The 21,826-nt window shown below is 40.6% G+C and overlaps 1 protein-coding gene across 1 annotated transcript in view; it reads left to right on the top strand.

Annotated features, from left to right (window-relative positions):
- The window catches only part of pitpnc1a (phosphatidylinositol transfer protein cytoplasmic 1a), a 107,207-nt gene that overhangs the window by 80,738 nt on the left and 4,643 nt on the right, over window positions 1-21,826 (top strand). Inside the window, exons 4-7 of the mRNA XM_074696986.1 lie at window positions 1,226-1,233; window positions 11,164-11,235; window positions 15,346-15,441; window positions 21,370-21,525. Coding sequence (XP_074553087.1) covers window positions 1,226-1,233; window positions 11,164-11,235; window positions 15,346-15,441; window positions 21,370-21,525 — 332 coding nt within the window. The remainder of the gene's footprint in view (window positions 1-1,225; window positions 1,234-11,163; window positions 11,236-15,345; window positions 15,442-21,369; window positions 21,526-21,826) is intronic.

Below are 21,826 nucleotides of genomic sequence, written 5' to 3'. Positions count from 1 at the left end.
ATTTTATGAACACAAAATCTTCTCGTTTAGCTAATTATTTACTAGATTTTTTTTACGTTTCAAATTCTATACAATTTTTCATCTTTATTGTGAAGATAAAGTCGATTGTGTGGCTCTTGAATGACTTTAATCCAGGTGAGCTGAGGAAAAATGGCTCCTATGAAAGTAAAGATTGCAGACCCCTGAGCTAAAGGCTTAAACACGAGCTTAAGACTAACACAGGAGCTAATCTGTTTGTGCTAATGTTGATTCCAACCCACATGCAGCAGTTATTCTGCAGTGGTCTGTTCAAACTTGAGAGTCTATCAATAAAATGAACAGTGAGGTTACGTTAGCTCTGCAAAGAAAAAGACAAAGAAAAAAGAACAAAGAACAAAGAAAAAGTAAGTGTTAAAAAAAATTTCTCCATTCAACCATCTCAATTCATTTCCAGAGCAAACACAGATCTTGTTAAGAGTCATGTCTTCACTACTGTGGCTGGGCCAAAAGGTAGAAATGCAGTCAAATTAGAACAAATCCTCCTCACACTCTGTTTAAATACGAAATGACCATGATTTTCTTGTTAGCCAAAGTTTGCAGCATGTTTTCATTTTTACAGGTTTTGATCAATAACAGCCCTGGATCACTGTTACATTCCAAAGAGAGCACTCTATGTTTCGAGAGGCTCCCAATGAGCGCAGCAGCAACTGAAGTACACGCCAGCCCTCCTCTAGAACAAACTGTTTCTCTTTATCATTTGCTGCAGGCATCTCAGTGTCAGCCTTGGTATGATGTGTTGCGTATCAGCAGTAACTGGCAGCTTTTCATCTGTTATTGTAGCGCGCTGAGTCCACCTGTGACTGTTATTTTTTATCATCTAAGGAGTGATATCTCTGTGGTTTGAAGGTCCCAAAACAAACTTGACACAAAATGATGAATTTGCCAGAAAGCAGCAATTTTTATTTCTTCAACCATCACAGATATGTTCACTCTATTTCAGCTCAGCAGCATGTAAAGCATGTGTAGAAAGAATAAAGCAAAGGATGATGCCGCTGAGCTTTTATTTTCCCAGTGCCTTAACTACTCTAAACTACTGTAACTGAGCTTTTTTTCATTTGAACCTTTTTTTCTCCTCTTTTCTCCCTCATACCTTTGATCCCTTTCCTGTCTTCGATGTGTCCACCTCCATCACACACCTCCCGCTCCTGTCCATTATACCCCCTGCCTCTGCTGGGAATATGATCAGAGTACACGGTGAGTACCTGCTCATGCACACACATTTATCAGGAAAAAAAGATCTGACATGTAAATCTTTGTGGTGGAGGTCAGAGGTGAGAGTGGATGTGCTTTGTTGTGGATGGATGCAGCTGTCACAAATAGATGTTTGGTTCCAAGCAGGAATTCATGATCAAATGAAAACACAAATAATGTGATGCACCATCTGTCATACTTTGCACATCTGTATTTTTGTTAGCTGTGCATTAGCAAACTTCTCTTCTAGCAATGTCATCACATTAGCTTTTATGACACCCTTTGATTTTCTCTTTGATGGAAATCCTTTGCAACCTGGAGCTGGAAATATGGAGACAAACTATCATGAATACATTGCTATATCAGTTACAGGTGGGTTGGCCTGGACACAGTGCTGTTCATCTATTCGTTGTTCATTTTTGAGAGGACTCTTTGAAATGAACTTCATTGGGCTCTAATTTCATGGCGCAGCGCAGGGGGCGCAAGCCTGGCGCACCCTGCACAGTGCTAATTTCGTGCGGCGCATCGCCGTGCGCTGTCAATTTGACAATTTGGTAGACCGTCTGCGCAGAGATGGGTGTGACTGCGCACCAGGGGGAGGTGTCGGCATATTTATGTTGGCGCAGTGACAATTTTGTGCCAAAAACAGTGCAGAAAGTGCGCTGAAAGCTCGCCAGCTCCAACCTGGTCTATTCTCAGTGCAAAGCGGAGTGCACCCTCCACAGCTGTAATTTGGTGACAGGCGCACATGTGCGCACATGTCAACAAATCCTCAGAGGCAGGTTTCCAGAGTGTCAGGGACATTTTAATGCAATAAACAATCACAGCAATCACTATTTAATATAACCGTCTGAACCAGCATATACATTTGTATCTATATTAACTGTCCCGTCACATCTGATGTCAGATTAAAGCCGTTTGTCATAATGGAAAGTTAACCTGACGGCAGCTGGAAGTTTGATGCACATCTTACAATTAAACAATAAACAGCCTTAACATCTGATACTGAGTATATATCTGGCTTCTCTCATTTCATTTAATTCAAAGAAAAGAGAGAGAGAAAAGACAAAGAAAAAAGAGACAAAATAAATGTATGTCTCTCAGGATTTACCCGTGATTTCCCATATTTCTCTGTTTTATTCTTTATTTTAAACGTGATCTAAAAAGATGGAGTACATTATTGTAAGGTGGATGGAGACACCAGGAGAGTATACAGTATATCACCAAAGGTTCTGCTATTTGGCGATGACAAACCAGGAGTGAAGGTGGATCAAAAGTATTCTGAATGGATAAGCCAGCTGTGTAACTGACTCTTCATTTTGTACTCCTATTAATGACAAAGGAACAGATCACATCTGTCCCGGGAGCTGGCCCACACGGTGACGCGCTTCATGTCCTCCGATGTGCCCCGCTGTCCATTCTCCTGCTGCAGGCACAGTGGCTCTTACTGTCTCCGCTACCGGGTCTTTCCAGCACACTGTTTCCGCGGTGCTGGGCATCACCCAGACCAATCAGACGCTGCGCCTTGGCCGCAGGGCATTTAAAGGCGAGGAGAGGCGCTCATTTGATATTTGAAAACAGCGCTCAGCTGTGTTAAACCCACTCACGGCTTTTCTCCTCCCTCTCTGCCATTTGCCTCTCAGGGGTGCCCTGAGAGGCACCCCTGAGCCTCTCAGGGCCTTCAGTGCGCCTCTCTTGGCACTGCAGGAAACTTGCAAAGTGCGCCAGTCACGCCCTGTCCGCGCGGCGAAGGCCGGCACAGGGCAGGTGGGCCTGCGCTTGCACCTGGTCTACGAAATTAGAGCTTAGTCTTGAAAGAACAAACAAGCTAATTAAAACAATCCATTTCCATTTATATCACTTTTTTAAAAGAATAGAATAGAATAGAATAGAATAGAATAGAATAGAATAGCATAGAATTGAATTGAATTGAATTGAATAATATACCTTATTAATACCTGAAGCGAAATTCAGTCACCACAGCAATACAAGAAAGTATGTTGTTCAAAACATTCAAGAATACATAAATAAGATAGTATAATAAGTCTTAACTAAAAATGTCCTGAGTCCTGGACCTCCACGCAAGCAAGCATGGCCAGAAGTTAATGCACAAGGATGTTAATGTAATATGTAAGCATACGTAAGTGTCTATGGTCAAACCTCAAAACCTAGGTAGGATGTGTACACTTATAATAGAGATCAGTCAGAATCATGTTTTGAAAAGACTTCACTTTGTTACATGTTGTAAAACCGCAATATAATATTGTTATCGCAATATGAAGAAGATATAAATTTTGGTCTATATCGCCCACCCCTACTGCTAATATTTTCACTTTTACTGCAAATGGATATTGGCTCCAAATATCTGTTTTACATCTCATTTTACTGCATCAGAATTGTGTGAAAGCATGGCTCACCTTCTTTCAGGGTGCAAAATGTATGAAATGTATGCACGTACGGGAATGCTCATTTCCCAACAACAATGAAAAGGCAATTTGTTTCACAGCAAAGAGGGCTCAGTAATGCTCATCTCTTATTACTCGGCTGTACCATGACCTTTATCCCTTTATTTCTTTGTGATTAGATGGAAATTTTCTTTACATGTCATCGCTGTCACAGGTAAACTCAGTTCATGGAATGAGATGTGATTGTGCGTGTGTGCAACGAAGGGAGGGAGTGTTTGTATTTTCTGACATTTTCCATTTGTTATTCTGACCTTCACTGATCAGATTGTGCTCACAGCAACAATAATCTAATCAAAACACAAATAACATCTTGTATCAGACTTTTCATTTTCCCTAAGGTCCATGAGACTGTATTTAACCTCCATAGAAGAAAGACAAAACTGGCGCTTCTTGCCAAGTCCCGTCAGCTCTCTGTCAGCAGATGTGAACATAAGGCCCACATTATATTTTTGATTCAGATTTAAGCCACTTTAAAATGTGGAACTGAATTGGATACATATCAGATTTTCATAATGTGACTGTGGTCTGAACAGCCAGGTCACTTTTCTGTGCAGGATTCAATGAAATCCCAAGACGACCAGGAGCAACATGTGCTGCCCAGAGTTACAAAGCTTGGTGTCAGTCCTGGGTCCTCCAGCAGGTCAATGACCCAAAACAAAGCTGTTCTGAAGCTAGCATATAAAAGCAATTTCCCATTTACGTGAGCATCAAGCTAAATTTTTACTTTATTTCCTGACATCACTTCCTCCTGACGGTGGAGGAGTGGAGCCTCCAAGTGTCTGCTTAGAGTGAAGGTCTGCAGCTGGACTGTCTTGGCTTGTCTAACATAATTATTGAGATCAGGTTTGGATCATGAAACATTTTATTTCATGTGAGGAAAACCCTCCAGGACCCGTGGTAACACTATTCTTTATGAGTGTAGTGCAGCTCCAGGGGGGTGGATTATGGAGCCTCGCTACTTCACTCATCAGTCTGTGCTCTGGAGTTTTCAAGTTACACCTTCCTTTTTTGCAGCTTTACCACTTTTCATTATTACGAAATATTAATATTTATCCAAAAAAGTATATATTTTTTTAAAGAGCACAGCTTTATTGTGTTTTGTAAAAGTCAGTTTTTATGGCTAGGTGTGTATGTGACTTCTGGTCTTTCTGCGGCCAGCCTCAAGCTGATTCTCAATGAACAGCAACTTTTAGCACTTCCCGGACCGGATGTTGTCCCTTGGTTACAATACTCCCACCCAATTTAGTTTTGTCTCATGGGATCAATTCTCATGTGATTGTGACATTTTTATCACTCCTTAGTGCGCAAGGATTTTAAAAAAGAATCTCAAAACAAAAAACACCCTTGTGGGTTGGCGTGCACAGACTTTTTAAAGGGCAGGGGCAAAGAGAAGATAAAAAACATATATTGTGTTTTTGTCACCCAAAAGGCAGTTTAGTGAGTTTTGCCAACCATGAGGGAACTTGGACACATGTTCTGGCTTCAAAGAGGGCACTTATGCACCTGTTTTTCAACAATTGGGCCATGAGGGGGTTAACCACCCTTCCTGACCCCCCTCTGTGCACACCACTGCCTCAGAGGTAACATTTTCTCAAAGTTTACAGAATGAAATACTCTAAAAGAATAAATGCATCCTAATTCTATGGTTGCAAAATACTACATAGTGCATTATTTGGTAGTATTAATATTATGCATACAATTGTTATGATAATGATTGGGTCCTTGGGAAAATGTCTAACCTAGAAGAGGTCCATGGTCAAAAGAGTTTGAGAACCCCTGCTCTACAGTGACATTAGACTTCAACCATCAACCATTAGTCAAACAAGCAGTGTGATTTAACTCTTTGATTAATCCCAAAACAAGTGTGGGTTTATCCTTTCCCTCTGTTCATTTCTTCATTATTTGTTGTTTCTATCCAGCCGATTAGAAAGAATGCCCAATGGTAGTAATTACATCCAGTTATTGATTTATTCATTTCTCCCAGCCTGGTGGATTTATATATAATCCTTCCAGGGATGTAGGTTGGCCCGTGAGTGACATAGAGATTGTAGAAGTCAATATTTAGATTAAAATCAATGTTATTGGCTGAGAAGGCTTACCCTTTACAAGAGCATGTCTGGGTGGTGCTGTTTCAAAGTGAATAAATACAGGAAAAGTGACAAACATGAAAATAATCAAAGCCTGATATTTCTTCAGAAATGTGAAAGCAGATCATGAGTGCAAGAATAGTAGGGACACTGTCAGCGGCCCTCATTTATCGATCTTGAGTGCGAATTGGTGGAGATCTGGGTGTACAAATGAGCTTACCGCAATGTTCACGTGTGGTGTATGAAACGTGCGTACCAGGGCCAATCACAGTGTACACTTAATCAGGTGTTGATAAATGCAGTGGCTGAAAATGATCGTAATTAACATTACACCCCCCTAAATATTCAAGGTTCAGCTGGCCGGATTTACAGCATGGAGGCACACATTACAGGAAAAAACAACACTATAGTAATCAAGGTAAAAAGAAATGACACTGTGTTGTTCGGTAGCCGAAAAAGTGGCTTCATCGAGTCAAAAAAAAAACTTGTCTGCAAGGAAATCACTGCAGCTGTCAGCAGCGTGGATGTGACAAACTAAACTACAACAGAGTTTTAAACTTTTGTTTTACACACCTTTTGTTTATACCTTAATTAATCCAAGTTATCTAACTATTAGAAGCCACATTCTTATTGTTTTTGTTCAGGTCCAGAAAAGGGGACATTTGGCTTTTGAAAATGTGCTTAAGCTCTGAAAGGAGGTGAGTCTGTAAACCTGTCACAGACTGAGGTAATGGAGCTCTAACCAGGTCTGCATCAGTTTCAGGCAGAAGTGATGGAGGGACGGACCAACCTACACTGCGTCGGAGGCAGATAATAAAAGATTTTCAACACTGCAAACTGGTGCTGCACGATTTGGGGAAAAGGTGCGATTAGGTGGACAATATTGCGATTGTGCTTGCGATTTAATAAAAAAAAGTTGTGTCATGATGAGTCTACAGACTTGCTTGGTTATCATGGAGAAAAATCTGAATTGCATGTGCTGATATTGCGATTGCGATTGCGATTGCGATCGCGATTGCGATTATCGTGCAGCCCTACTGCAAACTAGTTCACGTAAAAACTGATCTCAGTAAATTCATATGTGGTCATTTTGTTGCCTGGATAAGAAGTGTGGTGCGCAACTGCGCCCAGTAGACTGGAGTTTTATGATCATTTGTACCAGGAGACGAGCGACTTGGTTGTGATCCAAGTGTGACCTTGGTAACTGGTGACTCTCTGATGTTAATCACTGATACTGTCATAGACTGTATATAGAGTGGACAGCGTGGCTCCGTCATTTACCATTGTACAGTTTTGAAGCCAAAATGACCCCGTCACATCACAGCCATTGTAGCAGTTGTGCAGCCAGAGTCTGCGCAGTAGAGACTGTGAGGGATTCTGGGAGAATCTGAGTGGAGCCGGGTGACAAAAATAATAATTGTTTTTTCTTTCAAGAGTCTGAAAAAATACACAAGAACGGCAGCTGTCAATAACCGTTAAATGTGACGTAACGCCTCGTTTTTAACCTCTTACAACTACCTGAATGAAGTTTTCCAGAAAAAAGAGGACTTGAATACAAGGCAGACAAATAATATCTCCAAATCACCACAACAATCGGATGTGGGAAACATTTCAACGGGGTGTACTAATTTTTTAAAGTTTGACCACATCCCATCTGGAATGACTGGAAAGCTGGATTTTTTAACCTATACTGCAGCCAGTCACCAGGGGGAGCAGTTTTCCTGGCAACCTCACTTCGAGCTAAGCAAGATGACATCCAATTTTTTTTTATATAGTCTATGGATACTGTTGGCTGAGATTTACCAGTTAGCATGGCCTCTATTGGCTCCGAAACACCTGTTGCTCTGTGACGGTCAAAACTTGATAGACGTTGCCTCTGTTGTTAAGTATTGTTTCTAAAATTGACCACAGAACAACTGTACATTTTCATGCTCCTAACAGGTTGAATTTAGTGTTAAAAAAAACGAACTGGTCTGAATGAATGGAGCTTAACGCTGCTTCTGCGGTCAAGGTGCCTACGCATCTTTGTGATGACTTAGACTGATAATCCCTCCATATAGTCTATTGTTTTCATTCATTAGCGGGTGCGGGTGCGGGTGCCTGTGCGGGTGCCGGTGCGAGGGCCATTATGTTCAGTTACTCAAAGACTAAACCACAGGACTTGCCTTGAATAATTTTCTCTCAGGGTGACGCCACTGAGCTCATCTCAGATATTTGGGTTCCTCAATTTATGATACCCCATCTTCTAAGCTTCACATTCAGCGGCCTGTCAAAAAGATTTGTCCAACTGAAATTACTTTTTTTATTATTCAGAGCTCCTCAACATGCAAAAGTTAGAATATGAAATCTACATTTCACCCTCAGCTCTGGTAATTCACCTGTCTCCACTGCATCAATCAGCCAGTCAATATCTACTTATCAAGCAAATTTCCCTTTGAAGCCATTCAGAAACCCTGCAGCTCGTGAATTGACTGTCACTGAAAAAGAGCACTAATGATTTGCTCTGGGAAGTCGGGGGGAACATCAGCCTGCCTACCTTATGCCTGCTGCAGAGGGGAAACATCAATGAGGCAGAAATAAAATCAGCAGCAGGCCGATCTCTCCCTGGAGAGGGAACAGATACAGGAACATCTGGATGACTGAGTGAGGTCATGAAACTGATGTAAGATCCAATGAACAACTTTTTTTTTTACTGCACAAACTCAGGAGTATGAGAACTGGGTTTTTCTTTTGGAAAAATGTGCTTTCACTAATTTCTATGAGCAAATATCTGTAAGAACTCTGAATCTGTGTGGAAGCTCCAAGCAGAAATGCATCCATTCATTTTTTCCTAATGAGTTTATTTTACTTGTTTTCTTGAGATCTGGTCGGGTTTGTTTGCAGACTGTTTTATTAATTATTATTCTGATTGAAATCATTCTGATGTGATGCGATTTGTTTTGATGTTTTGTGTTTACATGTGCCACGGCATTTGATCAGAACAGACATTTACAGACATCTGACCCATCAATCAATAAAAAAATCCCATTTTTATCAAAGATGGAGGTCTATCATCTATTAACCATGTTAGTTGTGACTTTTTTCCTACTGAAAGAACAGAAGAGGACATATGGAAAAGGCCTTCCTGTTGGTGTTTTGCAATGTTTGACCGTTCCTTCCAATGTTTCCAACACAGTGCAGAAAGTAGCTATTGGCTATCTCAGAAGTACGGTGGCTGGTAGGTAGGTATAGGTACCAAATTAGGTACGCATCCATGTGACAATGAGGGAGTGGAAGAGTGAGAGATTTCCCATGCTGGACATGAAGACAACTTTGCAGTTTATTACGCTGTGAAATAAATGTGTTAAACTGAAAAACTATGGGTTTTCATTTTAAAACAAATCAGCATTTATTACCACATAAACACGCAAAACTATGGAAAATTGGTAACATTGAGTACCGGGCATTGGTACCATATTATTTCAAATGATAAAGGTACTAATCCCTACCCGCAGGGGTCAGATACTTTGCAAACACCGAAACAAAAATGCAAAAGCTGCAACACAACAGAAGTGCAGCCACAGTGGAAGTTAAAAGAGGTCAGTTATAGAATAGAATAGAATAGAATAGAATAGAATAGAACTTTATTGTCATTGTGACAAGTACAATGAAATTGAAGTCCCAGCAGCAATCGAGAAAACAAAACCGAGAAAGTGTATAGAAAGGTCAAATAGGTCCACAAGAAAATAGATGATGACAGCTTGTCCATCATTCCCCTGGATCCTGTCTGCTCACAGCAGGTGAAGCTCTTCCAACATGGTGTTGGTGTCTGATGTTAGCTCCATTAGCCATGTCATATATAGCATGATGCCACTCTGCCTTCTGGTATTCTCTCTGTTGCTGGGTTAGCACAGCTAGCTTGTCCATCTTATTGGAGATAGATCTTATGTTCCCAATAACAATGGATGGAAGGACAGGTCCATGTCGTCACTTCTTACCTCACACTTGAGAACCAGCATGTCATCCTCACCTCCTCCTCCTCAGCTTGAGGGAAATCATCAAGCCTTACACTAGTTAGCATTGACATGCTACAGGCTGCTAACAGCTAATTTCACATGTAAACAATGCAGCCATGGTTACATGTAAGATCTCCAGACAAACACAGGAGAAAAGTAGTAAAAATATCACTGAGGCCACAAAAAGTTGGGTGTCCATGACCAACAATAAACCATACAAAGTAATGATCCACTCCAAATACAAAGATGACAAGAAAGAGACGAAAACAATTACAAGAAACGGACAAAGAAGAGAGAGCTGCTGCAACAGGCAGTTACTTGGGCAGCGCCTAACAATGAAAAAAAAATAAAAAATAAAACATTGGACATTAAAGATCAAATATGGACACTGTAAATGGAATCAAAATTTATTATAATCTGATGATATGTGAAAAAGAGGAGACTAAATATTGAGGAAATGAGGACGGGACTAGATAAGCTCTGCTTCTCCCGTCTTCCCTTTCAGTCATGTACAATGTGATCATCTATTGACAATGTGTGATATTGTATAAGTGTGCTGACATGACCGAAATAAAAATTCAATTCAATTCAATTCTATTCTATTCTATTCAATTCAATTCAGTTCAGTTCAATTCCATTCAATTCAATTCAATTTTTTTTTCAAGTTTTTTAATGTGAGGTTTGTAATGTAGAAATCTGAGATGTAATATAGAAAACCTCAAGCAGGCTTATAGGACTGTCAGAGCTTCTTTGTCAACTCTGTGTTAAGGATTTACAATGACAGAACAAAGATTTCAAATATGAAAACAAATCTGATTTTTTTTTTAAGAAATGCAACACACACACACACGCACACACGCACACACACACACACACACACACACACACAGTATCTAGTCTTTGATGGTTTAATGTCTGTGGAAGTTTCCGCTGTGGTCATGAACATCTGTTGACATATTTAAAGATATTGGATTCTAGTTGATTTTGTGTGTCTGTGTGGGTAGTGGTGAGAAAATATGCAAATGTGCGGCGCTATTGTAAATTTACACAGGGAGAGAATAATCATTATTGCTCATCTGGTTTGAGCAATAAAACACACACATACACACACACACAGACACTCACTTGGTCACGCTTCTCATCCCTCAGCTGACAGAAATCTTCCACGTTCTTCCAATGAATTATGATTTGACAATGCAATCACTGTGCTCATCTTTTTTAACCGTCTCATCATTTAAATCAAATGCAACGTCTTATTAGGGGAGAAAAAATCTGTTTAGTATAAACACCAGAAAAACAAAAATACAGGTAAAAGATGGAGCCAGACATCAACAGCAGCAGTTAGACTGATTTAACAGAGCATTTTCTCTTCTCTGTCCCCTCTAGTGTTCCTTTCTGCCCAAGTTTTCCATCCACATCCAGACGAAATACGAGGACAACAAGGGGAGCAATGATAACGTGAGTATCATACAGCGTAACATGTTCAGAGGATCTGCCCCCACACACTCACAAATCAGTCCAGCTGTAGACCTCCACTCTCAGCAGACTCTCTTGGAAGCTCCACTCCTCCACTGTCAGAAGGAAGTGACATCAGTGGACAGCGTGGCTCCACCATTTACCATGGTACGGTTTTGAAGCCAAAATATCACCATCACAGACGCCGCCATTGGCAGCCGATACGCAGCCAGAGTCTGCAGAGTGGAGGCTTTAATGATATGACAAAAATATATTTAAAGTTTACTTTTGATAAATAATCTCTTCTTGACTCTCCTTCCCGACATATTTTACAATCCCCCAAAATTTACACAAGAACAGCAGCTGTCAATCATTGTTAAATGTGACGTAAAGCCTCGTTTTTAAACCTCTATAACTAATGAAAACGAAACTTTTCAGAAAAAGAAAAACTTGTATACAAGGCGCACAAATAATGACATCAAATCACCACAACAAACACATGTGAGAAACATTTCTACGAGGTGTATTAATTTTTTAAAAGTTTGACCGCAGCCCATCTGGAATGACTGGGGAGATGGGTTTTTGGCCTATACTGCAGCCAGCCACCAGGGGGAGCAGCTTTTATGGCGACCTCACTTCAACCTGATCAAGATGGCATCTGTTTTGTTTTTTTTACAGTCAATGGATCTGGCTACATGTCTGCTAATGTAGGTCACAGGTACCACGCAACCATCCCATTTTTGCCAGATGCCGGTGCTGTGATGCGCAAAACAGACAGAGCGGGACTCGAAGTCATGCATGGAAACTCCATAGACTGTATAAAACATGGACGTAGTCTCCCCGACGTCACTTCGGCAAGGGCTTTGCGTACAGCTGAAGGGCGCCTGTCAGTCACATGACCCTGAGCTGTGCCTCTGATTGGGTGAGCTTGCGATCTTAGTATCCTCTGAACTGTCGAGTTAGTAAAACAATCCCCCCCCGTGCAGTGGGTGCCGGTAGTAAAATTAGAGACTCAGGCAGGAGACATTTTTTGAACCAGGCTGTAAATAGGTTAATTTCTGCTTTGAAAATAGCTTTTTTTGGCTTGGTGTGTATTGGTGTGAATTCCGCTACTCCCGGAGCCAGCCTCAAGCGGACACTCGAGAAACAGCAGATTTTAGCACTTCTCTATTGTCACATATTCGTAACCAGAGGTTGCCGCTTGGGGAGCTCCTAAAAACACCCAGTGACTTTCAAAATAAAACAAACCGTGTCAAAATCAGTTCATATTTATCTTGACTACGATGACAAACAGGTATAATGAGTGGAGCCAGACCAGGAGTGAACAGGTTTGAGGTTTTACAGCCCAACATGAAGAGAGATAAAGAGAGATTTATCAGTGGAGTGGAGTGGGATATGTCTGTCAGTCATACAGCTTGTTGGGCTGAGCACACAGCCAGTGTGATTTGACAAACGCAGTCAAGACGCACCAGAACATAATCAGACTGCAGACGTATCTGGTATATTTGAGCCATTTTACAAAATTAAATGTTGTCCTAGGCAGGCTTCCATTCATTTTCTTTACTTTGTTTCCCTTCGATAAAGAATCCTTTTGAGATGCTTTCACCAGATTTTGATTTATTTTTTCATGATCAAACTCTATAAAATTGGAAATCATACAAAACAGAGGTTTTTCTTAACCTGCATGGACAAAAAGGCACCAACCTACTGTCTCCTTCATCATCTCATAAGAAAACTACAAGAGAAAACAAGTATGAGTAGCAACTCTCTGTTTGCTCTCCACCTTCCCCTCTCTACCACTTAACACAATTCTGAATGTTATGCAATACCTCATCTATTCTGTCACAGAAAACAAAAGTCTGTAGCTCCACCTAGAGGTGGCTTGTGGGAGTTGCAAACCCCATTATGATTCTTTCACAGATGGCTGTGATTTCACTTTTAAGAATGGATGGTAACAAGTGGGGGTGTTCTGGAGGTGAGAGGAGAGGCGAAGTAAAGTGTTTGCTTTGCTGCTGCGTAAAGTTTGAATATATAAATTAAAAGTGCAGTGTGTACAAATGAGAATATTATTGACATGGAGCGTTCAGATTTCAGACTGAGTCCACCTGTTCCTAGAACATCCCATCACTCAGTGACTCTCAGTCTTTGCAGATCAAAGTGGATCCTGAAGATGGCCTCATTTATTCTGATCATCATGTTGATGGTGTTGATGCTGAGGGACATGTCTCATAGCTGGAGAAACAACAGGCAGAAAGCTCCATGACAGCCACATCACCCTCTGATAGCTCATGTTCTGTTTGACAGAGCTAGCCTTCAACAATGAAGCACCAATCCACCTCTGACTGTCAGAGAGGAAAGAAAACTCTCAGACAGAAAGACAACAACGTTTGTTAGACTGTACCATAAACAATAAACAATGACCTTTACAACCAATAAACATTGCAATGGAAACGTTCTCCAACGGTACGTGTCACCTTTACCTGTGGAGCAGAAAACAGCCAACTTCAGCGTCGTCCTTCAGACCCAACTTTTTCATTGATGACTCCCAACTTTGAAACTCTACACTCATGTTTACTCTCCTTTTACTCGTTGTCCCAGTTTCTCTTCATTTCTTCCTGATCTTTTTGGAGCAAAATCTGATGATTCACACTTGTGATACATGTTTGTCATTCTCCATCAGAAAATACTCTCAATACCAATTCTTCCATGCAAAATAACAAAAATAAACTCTGTGGAGTTGTTTTCTGCTCTGTGGAAAAACAACAACTGCCTCCTCTCTTCTTCTCTGCCTGACTTCCAGGCAGAGTTAAGGACTAGCAGCAAGGCTCATATTGGAAACTGTGTTTCGCTCTTTCTGTCCCCCCAAAATCGTCTGTAGACAAACATGGCCGTCTGTTATGCCTGCCTGGTGAACAGGACCTACAGTATTGTAAATGTAAAAAGCTTTTTTTTCCTAACTTGATAAAAAGAAAACTAGATGCAGAAGCCCATAACTTAATAATGACCCATAACGTAATAACGACCCATAATGTAATAAATTGGGCCTTTTTAAAATGTAATAGGCCCATAACGAAATAACTGACCAATAACGTAATAAACTGATTACTTTTGACCAATAAGGCAATAACTTATTACGTTATTGGCTATTTTTTACGTTATGGGCCTGATGCAAAAAAAAAAAAAAAACTTTGAAAATGTAATAACTGGTCTTTAAGAGCTGTTTGCCAAAGACAAGTTGGTGTGTTTTTTCAATGTAGAAAATAATTTGAATTAGATTTTTTTTATGTTTAAATATAAGAAAGAAAACAGTAATCCTCATTATTTTTGTGCTCGGGTTAAATATGTTCAGTTCTATTTTTCTTGCATCAGGCCCATAACGTAAAAAACGGCCAATAACGTAATAAGTTATTGCGTTATTGGTCAAAAGTTATTACGCTATAGGTTCAGGACTTTTATTACGTTATTGGTCAGTTATTACGTTATGGGCCTATTACATTTTAAAAAGGCCAAATTTATTACGTTATAGGTCATTATTACGTTATGGGCTTCTACACTAGAGTTTTATGGGGATTAAAATACTTTACAAACAAATATAAACATAGTATCACTGCACCTTTAAAGTAAAAATACAAATACCTCCCTCAGAGGGAGGTCTCTCTCAGCTGTTTTCCACTGAGAGATTGTATAGATGAACATTTTTTTATTCCGAATTAACTTTTTTAAGTTTATTTCACTTAATATAAGGCACATAAACTTTGCTCAAAAGAAAAAATGTCCTAAACGTGGGAAGGTAACTATTTTCACTGCTCTTTTGTGTTCCTGTGTGAGTCAGACGGATGCACATACCACCGAGCACACGCCCCGTCCCTGACTGTGTGAGTCACGTTCACCCTCACTTTTATTCAGTGAAGGTGAAGCCAGAGGAAAGGAAGGTGCTGACAATGTCCTCTGTACTTTCCTACCCCCTCAGCTCTCTGAGCCTCCACTTTCTGAACGTTTCAAGATTTGTTTGCCATCACCGCCTTTCCAAGTGACACATCATGCCACGACATTAATCAGCCTTTGAAGTGCACTATTGATTTTTTTCCCTCCAAACTGTTCCCTCTTCCTCAGATCTTCAGCAGCGAGCCCAGAGAGGAGGAAACCGAGGTGTGCTTAGTGGACATCGCCTATGATGAGATCCCTGAGCGTCACTACAAAGAGTCAGAGGTGAGGGGTGAAGGAGAGGCACCGACCTGCTTGTGTTGACGAGTGTTTGTGTCTTCACATCTCAGACCAAATGAATACATGCACACATGGCAGACACAGATGGAGGCGCAAGAAATGCTGAAAGAGAGATTAGATGAGAGAGAACAGAAGCAAATTCATCAAATGAGGAGTGGAGACAAAAGATGGCGTGTGAGCAGACAAACAGAAAAGAGTGTTATCTTTCTCAGCTCATTTTTTGACCACCCGCCTGCCATCTGCCCCCTCCAAGTGATGGAAATGTGTGTGTTTGTGTGTGTGAGTGGGGGGAGAAGATGGACATTTACTGTGGGGATTTGACATTTGTATGCGTTTGTGTGTGTGTGTGAGTGTGTGTGCCCATCTACCAGGATGTGATGGGATCAAAACACGAGCTATTAATAACTGCAAGGAGTCATAATGTCACTGCACTGTTTTATTACTAACACTCAGAGCACACACACACGCACACACACACACACACACACACACAGAAAAAGACGTGTTTGAATACCCACCTCCCTCCAGGATTTATGGTCTCCTCTCAGAGCTAAAAATAGCAGCGAGCTGCTGCCAGAGCTAAAATTAGAACTCACGTGTCTGATTTTAAAGACAGACTGGTTTTGAAAAGTCACACCTGTCAATGCACCACAGAGGCTTCCTGGGTAATTACTTTATGCATGATTGATCCACAGTCATCAGGATGTTTAAACAAACACATCATAGCACTTACAGCAGGTGTGTTTCTCTGCAGCTCAATGCTGAGGGCACTTCAGGTCAAACACAGAGCACAGCAACAAACAGACTGAGATGAATGAGTGGAAGAGATGAATCAAGACAAAGAAAGAACACTGTTTTATTCTTGTAAAGCAGCCTTTCATGACAGAGGGCTTTTCTATTTTCACGTTTCTTCAAGGGGGCTTTGACAAAATCCAAACTTCATTCCTAGAAGAGAGGCATCTTCTAAGAGTTACTGTGAGGATTTTCTAAGTCTCCCTTCCAGATATATGCCTGATTATAATCCACACTTTGAAATGAGATTATCAGCACCAATGCAGGTTGTTCCTAAATCCTGCTTCTTAGCTTCCTGGTTGGTTTGAGCAGGACTGGGTTGATATGCAACATGTCCAAGTTTCTATGACAACACCACGCCGGCTGACAAAGTTTAGTAGTGAGAAGAGAGATCAGTGCTTTTCTCGGCTGAAAATGATTTCTGTGATTAATTTTATAGTGATGGTGGACACTGGAGCCTAACTTTCAGACAGAAAAGGACAAAAGAGCAGAAAAAAGATAAACAGGAGAGAGATAGAGCACAAGCTAAAGGCTAACACAGGAGCTAAACTGAATCTGCTAATGTCTATTCCAACCCACATGCAGCAGTTATTCTGCAGTGGTCTGTTCAAACTTGAGAGTCTATCAATAAAATGAAGAGTGAGGTTACGTTAGCTCTGCTTGGTAGATGACTGGCAGGACATACCCAGGATTACGTTACACATTACTGACATGTCTGAGAGCACTGCCCTTACGAAAGAAAAATACATGTACCAATGTATTTTTGAAATGTATTGCAATATATTGTAATATATTATTTTCCCAATACATGTTCCAATTTATTATATATTTGATATACATGGAATACATAGAAATAGAAATAGAAAGTACTTTATTTATCCCCGAGGGGAAATTCAGGAGTCACAGCAGCATTTAAGAAAACAAAAGTAAGAAAGTGTATAGAAAGTGCAAAAAGGTCCACAAGAAAATAGATGACGACAGCCCGACCACCACTCTCCAGCCCAGCCAGTCTCCACCTCCACAGGGTCCAGGACTGAGCCTCCCCAGCAGTCTGTTCAGTCTCTGTCTCCTGGATCCTGTCTGCTCACAGCAGGTGAAGCTCCTCCAATGTGGCGCCGGCGTCCGATGTCAGCTCCGTCAGCCATGTCCATGAACAGCACGATGCCACTCTGCCCTCCAGCAGCCCCTCTGCCACTGTGCTAGCACAGCTAGCTCGTCCATCCCACCGGAGATAGATCCCACGTTCCCAACAACGATTGATGGAAGGACAGGTCCACGTCGTCACCTCCCAGCTCACACCCGAGAACCAGCACGTCGTCCTCACCTCCTCCTCCTCACCTTGAGGGAAATCATCAAACCCTACACTAGTTAGCACTGACATGCTACAGGCTGCTAACAGCTAATTTCACATGTAAATAATGCAGCCATGGTTACATGTAGGATCTCCAGACAAACACAGGAGAAAAAGTAGTAAAAATATTACTGAAGACACAAAAAGTTTGGTGTCCATGACCAACAATGAACCATACAAAGTAATGATCCACTCCAAATACAAAGATGACGAAAAAGAGACGAAAAAAACTACAAGAAACAGACAAAGAAGAGAGAGCTGCTGCAACAGGCAGCTACTTGGGCAGCGCCTAGCAACGAAAAATGAAAAATGAAAAGTAATATATTGAGGGCACATATACAATATATTATATATTCATGAAATATATTGCAATATATTGCAAAATATACAAATGATTGCTGCTTTTCATATATTGCAATATATTGAAAAATTTAAATACTAAATCCCATATATGGGAATATATTACCTAATATATGACGTGATATTTTCCAATATGCTGCAATATATTTTTTCTTTCATAAGGGTGGGCTGTGAGTAGAGCTTAATATATCCAGCTACTGAACTACTGTACAAACTGACAATATTTGCTTGTTGCCACGTTTCAAACAACAGCACTACGTAACTGTACAGATAAATATTTTACCTTGTCACGTTGTATTTGGTTCAAAGTTGACTTGAACAAAGAAAAGTTGTTTTTAAAAGAAGATCTGATCTCCATTCATTTTCAAAACAAACACACACCTTGTTAAAGATGCAATGAGGAGGATCTGTTTTAACTGGATTGCAGTGCCACCTTCTGGCACAGAGTCTCACACACTCTGTCGTGAAGATGTGACTAACCAGGTGTGTGTTTGTTTTGGAACAGATCTACTTTGTTTAAGGCAACTTTTTACTACATACAACGCAATGAGGTTAGGTGTTTATCAGTACAGTTACGTAGCACTGTTGTTTGAAATGTGACAATAAGTAAACTTTGTAAGTTGGTCTAGGGTTTACAGAGAATGCTTCCAAAAAAGTTGAAGTATCTGGTGAGCAGAAGTTTCAAAATGCTTTGTTGATCCCAGAGGTCAGAAGATAATGGATGGATGGGTTATATAGGATAGGAGATAATAGAAGGCAACAGTAACTCAAATAACCACTCATTACAACTAGAGCCCGACCAATATGGGATTTTGCCGATGCCGATGCCGATACTGGGGGCAAAAAGAAACCGTTATCTGATATATAGGCCGATATCCGATATATCGGCTGATATATGTAATAAATTCATTGATATACACAGGATAAATACTGTATATGAACACAAGTTATTACTAGCTATTGAAAAATTCCATCTTCCGTTTAATGCATGGGACTTCACTAGATTTTAAGTAACAACGTAGCTGCTTTCAAAACATGCAATAAATACAATTACAACTAAATACATTGAAACATTTTCAAAAATTATTTCAACAAAGACAACAACTTGTGAATCAATAAGCCCAGATTAATCCAGCATGTTATTATGAAGTGAGACCAAGCGGCAACCTCCGGTCTGGGAATATGAGACAATAGGGAAGTGCTAAAATCTGCTGTTTCTTGAGTGGTCACTTGAGGCTGGCTCCAGAAGTAGTGGAAGCCACATACACACCAAGCCAAAAAAAAAAAAAAAAAAAAGCCGTTTTCAAAGCAGAAATTAAGCTATTTACAGCCTGGTTCAACAAACGTCACCTGTCTGAGTCGCTAATTTTACTACCGGCTCCCACGGTACAGGGAGGGTCACGTGATCGACAGGCGCCCCATGGCTGTAGGTGAAGCCCTTGCCACTACCAATATGGCCGCTATAGCCGGTGTGCTTCAATTTCCGTTTCAGAAACAGACGGGTGACGTCGGCGAGACTACGTCCATGTTTTATACAGTCTCTGAGCGAGACGCTGTGTAGTAGCATTATTATTATTATTATTATTATTATTATTATTATTATTATTATTATTATTATTATTATTATTAAATTATTTGTATAGCACTTTTAAAAACATAGTTTACAAAGTGCTTTGACAAGCATTCAGCACAAAATAACAAAACACAAACAAACAATGAGCACAATAAAGTAAAAACAAAAAGCACAGCTTAAATCAAGACTAACAGAGAGAGAGAATGTAAAAAGACATGTGAAAAGGTCCTTTCCATAATTTATAGTACTTTATAGGAACCCAGACAATATTAGAACCATGCTGCCTAAAAGGAGAAGAGCATTGCCTGGTCTGATGAGATCCATTCTGCCTTGTATCAACGGTTCAGGCTGGTAGTGGTGTAATGGTGTGGGGGATATTTTCTTGGCACACAGTTGGCCCCTTAGTACCAATTAAGCATAGTTTAAAGTAGTGTTGTCGGGCAGTTAAAAAAAATAATCGAATTAATACAGGATTTGTAATTAAGTAATCTGATTTATTGTGTTTTAATCTCATATCTGCTTAAGGTCCCTAAATAAGGAATTTGAATTCTTGGACTTTCCAAATTGTGGTGCATGACTGATCAAATGAATACATGAAGAAGAGAAGATTTATACATCCACATTTTTATCAACTGGAGAAGATGTGAGATGACAGAGACATAGGGAGACGCTGCAAGTCAAAAAAGTTCAGGCAGCTCACGTTCGAACTGAGGATGTGTCGCGGTCGTTCAGAGAGAGAAAGAGCGGTGTGATCGTGAGAAAAGATGACAGAGATCATGGAGAGGATCAAAGGATGGAGCGCCCTGTGGGAACGTGATTGAAGAAAGTATGTTTTGTCTGTTTTTTGGATCAAAAACAGAAAGAGAGACATTAAAGAAGAGAGTCCACTCTTCTTAGGTAGTTTTGGTGTTTGCATAGTCATAGAAAACAATAATATTTAGTTCTTGAAAGATTGTTAAAGATGCTCTGAAAATGGCTGGGAGCCAATGACTTAATCTTGCATTAATTTTTTTCATGCATGTGTAATTAATTAATCTAATTAATGCGTTAAAGTGACAGCCCCAGTCGAAAGTCCACAGCCTACCTGAGTATTGCTGCTGACCACGTCCATCCCTTTATGAGCACAGTGTACCCATCTTCTGATGGATAAGGCTCCATATCACAAAGCTAAAATCAGCAGCACCTGTGTGATGAATCTTGTTTGTTTTGGAATAGTCAAGGAAGATCTGTGTATCTGAAATAGTTGTAAAGAAAAGAGGAAGCTGCTGCAAACAGAAAAAAAGCCTGTCCTAAGACTAACAGCTCTATATGAGTGAAACTTCAAGCATCACCTTGTTTATTCCAGAGAAACAAAGTTCACAGACAGAGGTCACAAGTCAGGCTGCATGACATTTAGAAGAATTTAAATGTCAAAGTTAATTTCTGCTCTCATTAGCATTTCTCATCCCTCCTGCTCTTTGTCGGCCATAAAAACAAAAGATTTGTATGCACAGACAAAAACAACAGACCTCCTTCTCCTCCTGAAGTGCTTTCCTTCACGCACATCCACAGTCAGTGCATGACCCCAAGACGAACCAGCACCACAGCATAATGAGTCCACAGGGAGCAGTGATTAATGCACATACACCGTGCGATCAGGAACTCACACTATGCAGAAAGACTGCCCCCTGCAGGAGGCTGCTGATACATGCACTTGAGGCTGTCTTCTAGGAAGAGAGGAGGAAAAGAGATCACTTTAGTTAGAGTTAGGTGAACAGTTAACCAATCCTCAGAGATGATTTTTGCTCATGCAAATCCTAAAATGTTTTTCTTTATTCCTCTTTCTCCGGCTTCGTAGGATCTGCGGTATTTCCAGTCGAAGAAGACAAACCGGGGCCTCCTGCAGGAGGGATGGATCGACACCCAGGACCCCATCATGTGCTCCTACAAACTTGTCACAGTGAAGTTTGAAGTCTGGGGTCTGCAGACACGTGTGGAGCAGTTCGTACACAAGGTAGGGATGAAGATAAAGAACATGAGTTTCTGTGAGGGGAATACTTGTAGATTCCTCTGCTCTGATAACATACAACACCTGAGCACCTGGGCTTAAACCAAATCTGATGCGTCAGCGTTCTCCTCCACAGCATCTTTTCTCTTCAACCTCCTAAAGAAAGCCCTGCTTCACCTCCCTTTACCCTGGCTGCTCAATTCAAACGTTTTATCTCCTGTTTTCAGATACCCTTCACCTAGTCCTCTGCAGCATCTGTCCCTGGAGTGAACTGTCCCTGTGCTCTCCTTGCCTAAGGGATACACAC

Source organism: Halichoeres trimaculatus, unplaced genomic scaffold (genome assembly GCF_033239565.1).
Source record: "Halichoeres trimaculatus isolate MK-OKI-2021-1 unplaced genomic scaffold, fHalTri1.1 fHalTri1_scaffold_20, whole genome shotgun sequence".
NCBI lineage: Eukaryota > Metazoa > Chordata > Actinopteri > Labriformes > Labridae > Halichoeres > Halichoeres trimaculatus.
Note: the sequence above shows the minus strand (reverse complement) of the source record. Positions and strands in the feature narration are given on the sequence as shown.